A 15252-nucleotide genomic window follows, 5' to 3' on the forward strand; every position below is an offset into this window, starting at 1 on the left:
ATTTCGCGTACAAGGTAATCTAATCTTAACCGCGAAAAGTGAGAACACATGATATCATATTAGTAGCAAATTATATATTCTGATTAATGTGCTTTATGTACATGAGATAAAGTCTAATTTCGAACAACACTTGAACATGATGAGAAAACTGCGTTGTCAAAATTATGCATATTTTTAGATGTATGTAAACACGTTAAAGAGACTATATACACGTATCAACTGCAAAAATAATCAGAACGTATTTTAAATATACCAAGAGCCATTTAAAATACGTTTACGAAGATCGAAGAAAGATTTATAACGTTATTCTAGAAGTCCATTTCTACAAACCAACAAAATGACATTATTATACAAGTAAAATATAAGACAGACCAACACCTTATTACAGAACACGCACAATATTTGAAGAACCATATTAAGTTATATAAAAATAAATAATTGAATACGTCGTATTGAATATCTTCAAAGGAAAGATCATGCCTTCGTGCATTCAGAAACAAAGCAGTCAGATTTAGCGATAATATAGTTTTTGATTAGAAAATGTATTTTCACCATGGGATATGGCTCAGTGGGAGGAATGTGTAGATGTTGCCGAGCAAGGAATGCTTGAGTTTTCTCCATCCAAATTTATTAAAGTTTCTCTTAGTCGTGTTTAGTTCATTCACCGATGTTCCTCTTGGTCGTAAAGTGAACGAAAACATCGTGAGACATCTATATGAGTGGTATAGGCCATGTATGTTTCACCAGAGCCTCGCGTTCTGTTTCCTCGTAATCTAACCACTAGACCAACGAGGCAGTCGCCACATACACACAAATACCAAACCACACCATAAGAGTAAATCAGAGTATGAGTTTTAATTGGCAATTTTCAATTGATTGATCAATAATACTTTGATTGCTGTTCAGCTAAGTCGTTACGTAACTGTTATGAATATCGAACCATTGTAGGTTCAATCTTAGCCCTTGGAATACTGTCGTCGGCATTTTTATAATGAACAATGGGAAAATTAATCAATCCTTGAGAATTGGAATTTAAAAGTTATGGTGGTATATCCAGGAAGCAAGAGATATGCGATACCAAGATAGGCAAGCAGCTCTTTTTTCACGCTGGTTTAACTTTCGGACCCCTACCCAATCCTTAACCGGATTATACGGGAAACTGGCCAATTAAATAAAATCTTGCACGAGACTGTGTGAATCTGGTGTGAAAATACAATCATCATACCATGATCCCTCGTTAAAGACGAGACCAGAGATGGTAGTAAGCATTTACGTTTAAAAATTCATACGGGTTAAATACATTTCACAAAAGTGTAAACTCAAAGAATAACAGGCATATTAGTATTATACAATTTATAATACAGAAAATGTCTTAACGGATTATTCGGTACTTGAAATTCAATTTATCCGAAGCGCCCTCGTAAATTTGCATACTTACATAGTTCTACTGCTACTAAATAACTAACTATACAAACACTAAAACCAAACAAATATTAGAAGATCAAACTACAAGCAAACAATGAAAGGCAAACTACCAAACTATGAGGATAGAGACGAAATTTAATATCTATAAAATTTAAATTCAATCGTTCATTCATTCGGATGTATCAAATAAATTATTCATTCTATTATTTCCAAACAAAATAACATTACACGTGTTTCTTTTAACAGAAGGAGATGTAAATTAAGTCTTCAAAATAGAATAATTTATCTGTTTATTCGATTAAATCCTCAATGTTTATAATATTTTTGTTTATCTGTGCTTTTTGAAACTGTGAAAAGAGTCATAAGAAAGTTATCATGGCGGGTGATATGCAAATTTCGTCTCTATCCTTATTAGTATAAGGTATCGCGTGCCGGCTCACCGCCAGCTTTCCGCGGCTGCCCTTGCGCTTGGCTGCTGCGTGCTCCAGCTCACTATCGCTGTCTCTGTCGTGCGCCTTGGACCGTATATAGTTCTGTATCTTTCTCTCTCGTTCCATGAAGCTTAGCTCTCGTGAGCGTGACAGCTGTATGCAAGCAACGGTTTAGGCAAAGCTCCTTAACCTTATGTCTACTGGTGGACGATGTTCATTTAATCGGAAAAAGCAAATATTTAAAAATCATGTCGTCAATGAAAATATATGACGGACAAAAATCTATGAAATTCAGGAGAGATTGAATGAACACACGAAGCATTAAACACTACATTACACTAACAAACAACGTCTAGCTTGCCTTTAATAATTGTTTGAAACAAAAATATATTTAAGTACTCTAATATATAAATACGATAATTATTTGATTTAATAAAAAATACAACTTTATATTTTACATAATAAAAAAAGAACAATAACAATCTGTGGCTACCCTATCAAAATCAATTCAGTAATCTTGAATAAATAGCATTTTAGTAGCTTATAATAAAATAAGTAGCAATTAACAGTAATATAAATGAATGAATACAATTAAAAAAAACATAATTAATAAATTATTTTTCAGTTAAATTTTACATTTTATTAATAATAATATTGTTACGTTTTAATCAAAACATCGTGCAGTGCGACTTCTAAACAAAGTTAAGCTAAGTTGGATTAATTATATTATTAAATTTATTTAGTTCGAAGCAAAGCATTATCACTTGAATAAAATTCACACCATGCATTAATAAAATTATTAAATAATTTAGAATTATTTATTGATAAAATATATTTTAGCTTGAAAATTATTTTTATTATTATTTAAGTACAAACTATGTATTATATATGATAAATAAATTCTAGCGTAAGTGTTACTCAAATATTTCGATAAGGAAATCTTTAATCTAAATGATATCAAACCTGGCAAAATCACGTAACATACTTGGGCATACTATTGGCACGGTATACGAAGCTGTCCTCACCTTAGTGTACGATAGGTCTCCCTTGTTGAAGGCCAGCTGTCGATGTGTTCGCCTCCTCGCCGCCGCACCGTACGTCAAATCGTCAGCTTCCTCCACAGAACTGAACTCCCCTTCTTCCTCTTCGTCTGAGTACCCTCGCTCTGGAGTTAGACATTTGAAATCAATTAATGTTGAGGACATGTTATCAATGGACAGCAAGAAACGCTAAAATATTACTTTTGGATATGAGATATACTAAAATAACGATAAACTTTTTTTTGCAAAAGTACGATTTTGGCCCTTCAGCTTTTCTTCCTTTATACTGACGAAACGTATATGTGCCTATTCAGTATTGAGCGGAGGTGACCCAGTGATTGGAACACGTTAACCGGAAGCGAAGATCACTGGTTCAAACTTTGTCAAGCGACTCTGAATTTACTTGTACTTAATTTGTGCTGACAATTCATCCCGTGCTCGGCGATGAAGGAAAAATTCGTTAGAAAACCTAAATGTGTCAGATAAAAATTTTGCATTTTCTGTATCCACTAACCCACATAGGAATAGAGTGCTGGAATTAGAGCCAAACCTTCTTCTAAAGAAAATATGTGGTCTTTGTTTAGCTGTGAGATTTTTACAGGTGGTTACTTTATTACATATATGCGTGTGAAATGGTCCTGTGCCATGAAATACGTTTTAAACGATAACCTCCTTATATACAAATATAACTAGATATTATAAAATAAAGTCATTTCAAGTCAAACATTTTATTATAAGTGTGAACCTGTGAAAGTACATACACAAAACTCTTTCATTCAATAAAGAAGCATTACACATTAAATAACATTTCGTAATCTACAAATGCGTCTGAACCGCCCATTTTAAGGGGACTAATGTTCTAAATAAAACCATGAGTAATTTACCTGTTATAAGCAGAGTGTTGTTATTCTTCGTGTCATGGTCGACAGGGGTCGAGGCTAAGCCCGTGATGGTGAGCCTGGCGACCGGCTGGCCGGCACCAGCGCCGACCTTGCCACCCACACTCGTTAGCTCCAATTCCATGTCCATGGAACGTTGAAGCACCTTGACAAAAAAAAACACAAATATATTTTTTTATTTATTTTTAATTAATGTATTACAAGAGCATTTCAATGCACGACCTGTTTCAAATATAGATTTTACTGAAAATTACTTATTTTAATTGAATTCGATTCTAATTAACTTGATTATAGAAACAACTAGGATGGAAGGGATTTTACAATTAAAAAATACATTGGAAGCACACGAAGAACTACGTTTGCTTATTCTTAGAGACTTTAATAAAATAACAGAAACAGAATTCATTTTAATAATAACATTAAAATCGCCATTTCACTTTTACAATAATAATACAGACGAAGTCACGTTTACTGACTTACACAAAACGAATAAAACATGAGGCCAAGTTTCAAATGTTTTGAGACTTCTAGAATGTTTTTATCTCGTTAAGCTTTTGATTTAATTAAAACTTGTTTCAAAGTTACATTTCAGATAAATCCTATTAAGAGCACCGCGTCGTGTTTTTCTCTTTTAAATGGTGATTTATATTTCTAACAAAAGCGCCTCATTTTTATACTCATTTTGAAGAATTTACTGGTTGTAGGGTATTGCTTAAGACCGTTTACTACGTGGTAGTAAATGGCACAGATCAAATCCGACCAGATGTGCTTTTGTTAAATTTAAATTATTTATATTGTCATATTTTAAAGCATTAGTAAGTCAATTTACAAGATAATTAACATCAAGTTGGGCCGAAATAATCGTTTATATGTGTTTATATATGTATATACAGTGTATATAGCAAAACAAATGTACATGTGTTGAGGCGACAGCAGTGACAATTAGGTTCTCTCATCCTGTTTCGAATGAGCTAAACAAGAAGCTTACTTTGAAAATAACATTTAACAATGACACTCCAATTAATGATAAATTCACCGTATAATTGCGTTCCTTAATTGCATGATTCATTACTTTAAGTACAGTACGTATTCAGTAGAGGTATTGCAAGAACTATCTCGAAACTAACCGCAGAGTGTGAAATGTCAGAATGTGATATGACTGACTTTAATTATAAAAAATATAGGACACACGTATCAAAATTGCGTGTCACTGTAAGTCGGTTGTCAAGATTTTACGAGTGAGATACGAAGTGATTTCTTACGGAATCGCACTACAGCGTACTATCGTTAAACATTTATACTGAACAGTAGGGTTATTCTGTAACAAAATACTCGAATCTCACATGAGAAAACGCACGTGAAATATCAGATTGTTATATGTGACATTGACTTTAATATTTAAAACATTTATATATTATCAAGCGTATCAAAATGGCATACCACTGTAAGTCGTTTGTCAAAATTGCAGTGAGACACGAAGTGAATTATTATAGAATCACAGTGCTGGACTAAAAATAAAATATATAAGTCGTTGCAGTGATTAATAAAAATACCACGTGGCTACACGACTGCGCAAAAAGGAGTGTGTGTTCGCGAGGTTCATATTTCTATGTATGTGAGTTTATTTAATCCACCATAACTTTTAAACGTCTTAAGAGTCATTTTATTTTTTATTTTTAATAGATATTTATATTTTATAAGTTAATATTTAATCTATATGTACCTTAATTGTCAAGTGAATCTATAGTACTAGACAAAGTTATATAAATTCTATCTTATTACGATCAAGTGGAAAATGAGCCTAGTAAATACTTTTACAACCTACACGTCTCGCGAGTAAATGGCCAATTTCGCGTCACTAACAGCTGGTACAGGAGCGAGGTCGCTAAATGATAAACGATGTCCTAAGATACTTGCTTTTATACTTCGCTTTCGGTTATGTATATGTATTTATTATTGGGATATAAGAATATCTTCTGGAGAGCCGTGATGGCCCAGTGGTTACATGACGTGGATCTTAATCTAACACCACTGAATTCGTGTGTTAAATTTGTGTTTATAATTCCGCTCGAGCTCGGCGGTAAAGGAAAACTTCGTAAGGAAGCTTGCATGTGGTAGATGGGAATATATCACGTGTATCCACTAACCCGCATTGGAGCAGCGTGGTGGAGAAAGTTTAAAATATGCTTCTTCAAAGGGATAGGAGGCCCTTGACCAGCAATACATTAGCAGGCGGTTACTTAACTTTTTTATATTTTCTTATGTAAATTGTACGTTTTTCTGTTTATGTTACAATAATCTTGATTTTTAAGATTGTCGGAAGCACTAAAGTCGCCTTTGGATCTGGCAATGAGTTTGTCAATGAGTGCATTGTACTATATTATTGAATATGAAATTTATTGTTTTCATAAGTATTGTTTAAAAATGTGACGTTTTGATTTACGATTACCCTTTTTCTTAAATTTAGAAGGTCTATTGATTCATCTGTTCTTGAGCGCCAGATAGTCTGGCATAAATAAAAAATGATAACATTTAAGTCCAGAACTGTTCGTATTAGTATGTTTTAAAAGACGAAACTTATACGAATTATGGAGACAAATTATCATTTAAGTAACTATGCCATTAGATTGATAAAAAGAATAAACGAAACATTTAAATAATATTCAAAAGTTGGATTTAAACGCGTAATGTCCATACCTGGTCCATTCGTATGACACCCTCCGCCAAGGTCTTATACCCGAGTATGGTGCGATTCTTGTATTTCTTGCGTCTCTGCAACATTATCTGTAACCTGCAACAAAATAATATTTAAATCATTTCAAGAAATACCAGGAAACTTCTTTGAAACGAAGTTCCTTTACGCGACCAATCCTTCTTATTCTATTATAAAAAACGGTTTTCTAAAAAATATTACACATGGCGTTTTAATAACGATTTTATTTCTTGCCGTTTCATTATTTTAGTTACTATAGCGAAAGCAACTGCGTTCCAAGTCGGATGTCCCACGAAACCCCTCGTTATTTTTTATAAATATTTTCTAAATACAAGAAATATACATGAAATATATCTCACCGACAGAAAACAAATGCCGTTAAAAGTTGTTTTTAGTTGAGTGGGATGTTTTAACATTTCTATGTCAAACTTATCTGTTCCAAACCGTCACTGTCTGTCTGCCTCGTTAGGTAAAAATTGATTCGCAAACGCCCATTTTTATCACAATAAAAATCCTTAACATTGCATATTCACAATAAACAATTATTTTATTCTCATAGTGTCGTAAAGTTTAGTGTGGGCTGGAATCCATCAAGACAATGCTTCAGGATCACGAACGACCTCCGCCATGGTGAGATTCCATAGATCACAGATAGGGAGCCAATTTGAAACAAACACGCATACCTTGCAATAAAACAACCATAAAATGGACTTGTAACTGGAATTATATGTCGGAAATTCTTAACGCGCCAGAATGACCGAACGCTATAAAACATTATTTTGGTTTAACAGTCCCATTCCTCATTTGTAACATACATTTTAAGCCATGTGTTATGCACGGTATAAAGTTTATCAGTTTGTACCCACGACCAATATAAAACTGAGGACGTTGGGTTTAATGTTATTTCTTTACTATATAGCTAGAGCTGTCTCCTGGACGACTAGGGCGGCCGCCAGGGTCGCAGATCCCAAGTGGTGACGCGCTATTTAGTGACGTCACTCATAAATCCAACGGCTACAAAAGGTTATATGTAAATTTTGATCTATACTTATTAGGTATATCGTTCGTTCCGACTGACTATCAAAGCACAGCCAAAACTTTGAGCCTAGAAAGCTACAATTTGAAATATAAGTTTACTTAATAAAATATTCTTCCAGAGAAAAGGATTTTATGAAATTTCAATTTAAAAGTACGAGGTTTTACTGTGTAGGAATTTTACCCGAAGTCGGGACGAGCAACTAGTATATTCGGATTTTGAACGCGATGTGATCCGACCTAGTATCTCTGTCGAAAAGTCGGACGAGACCATAAAAAGGGATGATCGCGGTCAAAATTCGAATATACTACATAAAATGTACGATACACATACGTATGCGTACGTTTATATGTAAGTGTACTGGTACGAGCGTACAAGCAACAATATTTAAAGTCCTCATCGTGCAATGTTTCCAAAAAAACTCCTATTTTCAGAAAACAAAAAAAATAAGATAATGATGAGTAAGAACATCATATAAATTATCATTAAAATGGAAATGTATCAGTTTTAAAAGGCAGAACGGGACCCAAACACCGCTATTTTCTTTTCTAGGTAGCATTTTTGTAACAGAAATGTATAAAAACTTAGAGCTCTTATTTTGCTACTCTGACAGAGTCATAAAAAACAAATACTAGGGCGTTTATGAAATTATTATTTTAATATGACGTCCATGTTTAGAAATCCATTAAGTGAAATTATTTTTTTTAAGTCTTAGCGTCAAACGCCTGATTCTATTGATTTGGATTTTTCGAATCATTATAATAATACTAAATAACTATACTAATACTAGAGAAACTGAAAGGAGGAAAATTACAAACATCGCAATACAAATTAATTTGGAACAATCACTTGAAAGTATAATAATGTGTTGTTTTTACTGCCTAGCCTTTTAGTTCACCAAGTTTAATACCTGAAGGCACTTTAGCTACATCGTGTAAGTACTTTTAGTCTATTCCCCGTAAAATTTTTCGTTCAACCATAATCTTATCATAGAAAGACTCATGACGTAAATCAATAAAAAATCGTAACATATTCATCAGAGAACGGCTATAAAATAGAACTTTAGATTCGTCCATACTTTTTATTGGCGGAAACCCCATTAGTGTTAACCTCGACCTTAAAATATCATTGCGCTGTTAACATTTGAACCACACCATTACGCAGTACGTTTACTCATAAAGCTGAGCAAATTGTAGCAATGAATAAGGAACGACTTTGTTTTTATGTTGTCTTATGCCTCGTGGATGATACGATGCCAAGAAAGTTAAATAAATATTAAAGAAATAAAATAAAAAATCGTCTCCGATTTACGTAACTCATTATATTACACCCATCTACTTTTTATGCAGTTTTATTGGCGAAAATGTTTAAGTCTCCTCGCATATTTTAAGAATATATTATAATAATAATTTAGATATAGACATGCGAGGTTAATTCATCATATAAGAACATTCACACAAATACTCAAATACTTCTTAAATTCGCAGGATCAAAAGAAACAAAAGCAAGTCTTATCAGATAAGATTAAACTTAGAACAGGAAATTTTTGCGTAATTCTAATAGAGACATTGGCGCAACATGGTTGAAGTAAGCTCCAAACCATCCCTCCAAAAGGAGACTTATATATAGACTGTTTCTTGATAGAGTGACAATAAGACTACTACCAGTCTGAAAAACCAAGTACATCAATCTGCTTAAAAAACATTGAACACAATAAAGTGTCGAGATTTAGTTATATTTTGTAATAGCCGCCCAGGGCCGGCCTAAACCAACTAGGCGGCCCCGGGATGGACATACATTCGGTGCCCTTTTATATGACCAGGGTCGGACTGAGAAGGTCAAAGACGGTGCGTAGAAAACATGGAACACCCTTTTTTTCGTACGTAGCGAGCGTAATTGCAGTATGATCGAAGGTCTAAGACTGTAACCATATGCCTATGGTATTTAGGGTATGTAAGAAGGATGCAGGAGTCTCCAGATCTTGGCGCCCCCTAAAATTTGACTCCCTGGCCGTCGCTCCATTGCGTCTCTCCCTAACGCCGGCACTGTAGCTACCCGTTCCGACTTCGTACGGGTAAAAGTCATACAAAGTTAGTTACACAATTTCCCTCCCTTGAAGTTGAAATTTCCTTAGATTATTTCTCAGTGAGCGTCTACGTCGCGAAAGGAGTAGCTGTGCTATATTTCAACTGAATCGAATCTATAGTTTCGAAGATCTCTTGATGAGTCAGTGGTATTTTGCTTATACATATATATTAGAATATAATAATTTTATGTAATGTATACCTATTTCCATCTCGTTTCACAAAATGCGGATACTGCAGTGAAAAGCAGAGGTCCAGCTCCACATCAAGAGGCGGCACAGTGATGTCGTTGGACCGCAGCGTGCGCTTGCTGCTGTGCATACGTGCCGCGAGAGTGACCGCGCCGGCGCCGGCCCCGCCCGCAGCGCCGCCGCCTGCTTCGCCGAGCGCGCCACATACGCGTAACCTCGTCACTCGGAGTGTGCACAATCTGAAATGACAATCACTATTAGTGTTTAGCTATTATAAGACCGATGGCATTAAATGTAAGTTTCAATATAAGTGAAATTATCAAAAAAAGGCAAATTAGTGTGCGTGCTGGCAGAATTTTTAATTTTCGATTTGTATCAATTGAATTGGTTGTTTTCTTTCATGTATTATTTTCGAAATTGATTAAATACATTGATACAAATATCAGTAACGGCCAAAACCGGTATAATAAACATAAACATTAGTAAGACATTTTATATGATTAAATTACAAATGATTAACACACTGCCCGATGGATGGATATCTCACTGAAAAGCTGACCAATTTTTCTCTAGTATGAGAGTTTTTGGTAACCTGAATTCCCCTTTTACCTTTTATGTCGCCCAATTTAGTTCGGGTTCCAACTTTCATGCTAACTTTCATCGAATATTTTAGGTACTCTCTCATGGGATGGATATTAAAATCGCTGTAACGACTGTCTTTATCTCATATACAGTTGCCTAGACATAGTTTACCATATTTATGACTTCGAAAATGAAGATCATCTAATTCTCAACCCCAGTTTCACCCTCTTAGGTGACTTTTAAAAACATTATAACCTATCTTTTACTCTGTCAGAAGCCAAAACACCTGTTTCATATTTATTATATCGATTTTTTATACAATATCACCCTCAGGCAACAAAGCTGCATCAACTGTTTTTTCGCTGCATCAATTCTAATTTTAGAAATGACGAACTTTCCTACAATTTTTCATCCTGAATTACACCCGTTTAGGTGATGAATTTACAAAACACTTTAACTGTTGTCCTTGACAAATTAACAGAAGTTAAATATTGGAAGGAAAAAGTAAAAAGAATGGAAATAATTTCCATACAAATTAAAATCTATTCTTAGTGCTCACCTACGTTACAAAAGGAATTCCTGAGCAAAATGTCTTAATGCTAGATGCGCGGTTTAAATGTGAATTTAATTATTCAGTCATTTTAAAATTTTATTAAGTAGATTCTTAAGATATACGAAAATCATGAAGGTAATACCATATATTTGTCTAATAATCACGTAATAAAATAACAAACAACCGAGCCCAATTTCGTTTTATTACACTACAAACATTGTATTTAATGAATAATAAGAAAAAATGGCGAATACGCCAATAAAATTGATGCTATAGTAAATAACACTGAAAACTTAAATAAAGATTAATTTACAAATTCTTGCCAAACTAATTTTGAATTTGGAATCCGTATATTTTCGTAAAGTTTCATAATGGTATTTAGTACAGAATATGTACATGGCGGCTGGAAACCAAGTATTTAAGAAAAACACGTTGCCGGAATTGATTATTTTAATTATTTTAATGATTGAAAACTGTTTGATTATTAAATTAATAATATTTAGTGAATTCTGAGATGTTAAAATATCCTGAAATATTTTACCGTCCATAAATAGGTATTATGAGTGAATAGTTCCGCCACCCAATTTTGTTATAAAAGACCGAGCGTGAGTCGGTATCGAGAGGCTTGTTTGAGCCGTCGAAGCGATCGGACTTCCTCAGCTTGGAACAAATCAAAGAAGAATACTTCTATGCTGACGTCTTGTTTTTTAAAAGTATGCTGAGACAAGCTACTCCGTCATACATATCTACTTCCGTCATTATTAAGGATTCCAATATCAAAAGAACAAAAACAAATGACTGATACCAGTGTTCCATCAGATCACACACTCACTCACTCTCACATCCTATTTCATTGTAAACAAATCCAGGAATAATATTCCATTCGACTGACCCCTAAGTGTAAACAAGGGCACGTGTCATGAATGTATGGGTTCAAATCCTGGGTCGAACAAACAATTGATTTTAAAAAAGTAAGTTGGATTTTCTGCCAATATTAGTTTGTAGCAGCTCAGAATATGGGAATTGTTTTTTTAACACCATTGTGAAACTACTTTAAAACATAAGTCCAGCGCCTGAATTATCTCCGGTCGTGACATGATTGCTTGATAAAACAGAATATAATCTTCACATATAACCTATTTCCAAAACAAAACGTGTAGGTAGAACCTTGCGTCTAATTTCAAACATTCATAGCGACAAAGAGCACACGTTTTCAAAATTTAAAAATAGCAAGTTACCGAAAATATTGACAGAACTTAACCCTATTTCCGAAACGTCGAAGCAATTTCATAACACCCTGTAGCATACAACCAGCTCAAATAAAAATCAAAAAGCGCCCTGAATTCACATTTCTGACATAAATTTCGAAAACATGAAAAGAAACGCGACGCCAGACGTTATAAGGATTTATTACGCCTTCTTCAGTAAAACGAATATTTCTTTTTCTTAAAAACATTACGTCGGCCTCTTTAACATTCGCAACAGCTGTTGATAAACATTTAATCACTCTTATTTTTCTCACGATAACTATGAAATAATATATTCGGTACATATCATTTGAACAGTAATAAAAGATTTAGGATAAACGGTTAAGAATTCACCGCCGAGTACGAGCTAGCCCGGGTTTGAACCACATAGACCTTCTAATGTAAAACTTACGTTCTTGTACTCGAATTATTATTGCAAACGATGCAGAATTATTGTTATGCCAATAATATACGCATCCTACAAAAACATATGATTGTTATTTCATTATAACGTATTTAAACAAGTAGTACCGGTGAATAACTGGCACGTTAATAGATTATGGTGGAATTATTGACGTCTACTTCCTGTATAATTGCCTGCCACACGTGCATGGTACTGAATGGGCATACAACGTATAAATTACCGGTAACCACGAAGTCCTAATTACGCTATCATAGAATAAACAACTACTATGTCGTGTTTATGTAAATTATAGCATTAAACGTCGGTTACAAATTAACGCCGATATGTGAAGTTTTAATAAATAGAAACAGTCTTATGTACCGCGCCTGGACAGAGTCAACTTCTTCATAAGTAAGTAAATAGTTGTTTTCAATGTATTTTATGATACGTCTTTTTTTTATTGCTGTGGAAACTTTCAGAAATAGCATATCTATCCTTTCGATTATGTGGGATTCTAACGCTTGCAATAGTAGTTTTCCACTTTGATGGGTACTATAGATGGATGGTTACGGCTCTGAGCCTACCCCAGGGAGTTTCAGGGGGGGACATTCACTACGTCATGTCGATGATTTAAATAACGAAAAGGTTCTTGAATTTTAAAGCGGATAATAAAATGGTTACATAAAGTCTAATTGTTTGGTAAGATCCACATAATAGTATACCTATTTAGATTTGATAGGTCAATTATTTTAATGGTAGAGTGAATAAAAAGCGTACATACTAACTTATGGTCGTGAGATACAACGTGAATATGAAACGAAATCAATAATTTTCTAACACGGCTCATTGTGAGGAAACGAAAGCAATAATTTTCTAACGCGTATAAGTCGAAAGGAATTTTGACTTATGGTGTAATATGATCCATTTTTTTCGGCATAGTAGGAAATATTCGTTACATATAGGACACTAATGGGTTATAAACGATTCGATGTTGGTGTTTTTTTTTACTAATTTTAATAATAAAAAATATATAGATATCCTATTTCCATTTTCCAGCTGTCATTCTGCACAATGTTGTTCGAATCCATATAAACGTATTTAAAGAACAATAAACAGTTCAAAGAAAATATTATACTAGACAAAGAAACAGCTACCAGCCGACAATAATTAAACAAATATTCAAATGTAATTTAATATTTTAGACATATAGTTCAAAAGAAATTAATATTTAACGTCGAAAAATAAATCAACAGCAAAACTTTACGAAATGTGATAAGACGTGGCCAAAGTTAAATATGTCTTCTAGAAAAGGAACTTAAAGGTGATTCCGTTTTGGCAAACACTTTGCTTTTAAAACTTCACGTCTTAGCGCTTCTGCTTAATAATCTGTGTCCACCGCACGGTGTAAATGACGCCGAGGAAATAAATAAAGCCGGCCAACGTGGCCGGCGGCTTACGGACATTCTAACACAAGATATTTTAAATTGGTACATAATTTTACCGCCTCATTTTCATGCCACATAATTGTGTCACGTCCACTTATTCACTACTCTAGGCCCTGGTTTTAATGAGGCTGGCGTCAAAGAGAAAGTCAGTTTGGTTAGTAAAAGGAACTACGAATAAAACATGGTGCTCACTCGAGGTTCTAAGGTACAGTTTAATGAGATTTTAATGTTTATGGTAAAATATTTCCGCGCTTTTCAATTACAGATACTTATAACAAACTTTACAGCGACCGTTTCCGTATATTCAATTTATTTAGAAAGATAAGTCGTGGGACAAAAATAAAATAACAGAAAATAATAAAAATATCTTTAAAAACTACAGAATCTATGGAAATTATTTATTATGTAAATGATAAAAACAAAAATGAAAGGATTATCACAAAATGAAGATTGACCCTCTTCATTTTGTGATATGGATAATGACATAGAGAGAGAGAAAAATGATTTTTCTTCGGATTAAAGAGTTTTTGAGAATATCTCATTAAATAAGAGAATATCAATATTTAACAATACGCATAATCTGACTGTATTTATTGTTTTCATTCAAAATAAACAAAGAAGCAGTTTATGCGACGGTAAAGTTAAACCGTTAAAAAGTTATTCCTCTTCGTCTCTCAATACTTTAACTGTTCGATCAAAGTTCAATGCTTATATAGACCATTTTATCTTATTAAATCATACTAATATTATGAATCTAAAAGTAACTATATATATGTCATCAAAATGAATTTTAATATATATAAGTAATCTGAAACCTAAAGGACGTAGAAATATTTTATGGAAAATACAGCATAAAATAATTTAAGGCAGGCGAAATGCCATGCGAAACTAACAATAAAAAGAAATATCATAAATCGTTTTAATTCCCGAAATCCACATTGAGGATTCAATTGGAAGAATTATCCAATAATGTAAGTCAATATTTAATCGACATGATCTTAGCCGATAGTTAATAGCTGAAGAGGACGCTTATGCTCTTGCTTCGAATATTGTATAACCTAATCAATTAAACGCTGTTTACTCAGACACAATGAAGGCTTATCACAAGCGTCATCCAGCCTCCACCGAAGGAGATTACGCTGCGACACAGGCCATAATTCACTTTGACGCCTTGTAAGATATGCTTTGAGATCAAATTATGAG

The 15252-nt window shown here is 33.7% G+C and overlaps 1 protein-coding gene across 1 annotated transcript in view; it reads right to left on the reverse strand.

The window, feature by feature from the left end:
• LOC125071209 (phosphofurin acidic cluster sorting protein 1) overlaps positions 1-15252 on the reverse strand; it is a 129714-nt gene that overhangs the window by 10473 nt on the left and 103989 nt on the right. The window contains exons 2-6 of the mRNA XM_047681329.1: positions 9831-10058; positions 6493-6586; positions 3781-3940; positions 2882-3021; positions 1866-2009 (exon numbers count right to left, since the gene is read on the reverse strand). Coding sequence (XP_047537285.1) covers positions 1866-2009; positions 2882-3021; positions 3781-3940; positions 6493-6586; positions 9831-10058 — 766 coding nt within the window. The remainder of the gene's footprint in view (positions 1-1865; positions 2010-2881; positions 3022-3780; positions 3941-6492; positions 6587-9830; positions 10059-15252) is intronic.

This window comes from Vanessa atalanta, chromosome 18 (assembly GCF_905147765.1).
Source record: "Vanessa atalanta chromosome 18, ilVanAtal1.2, whole genome shotgun sequence".
NCBI lineage: Eukaryota > Metazoa > Arthropoda > Insecta > Lepidoptera > Nymphalidae > Vanessa > Vanessa atalanta.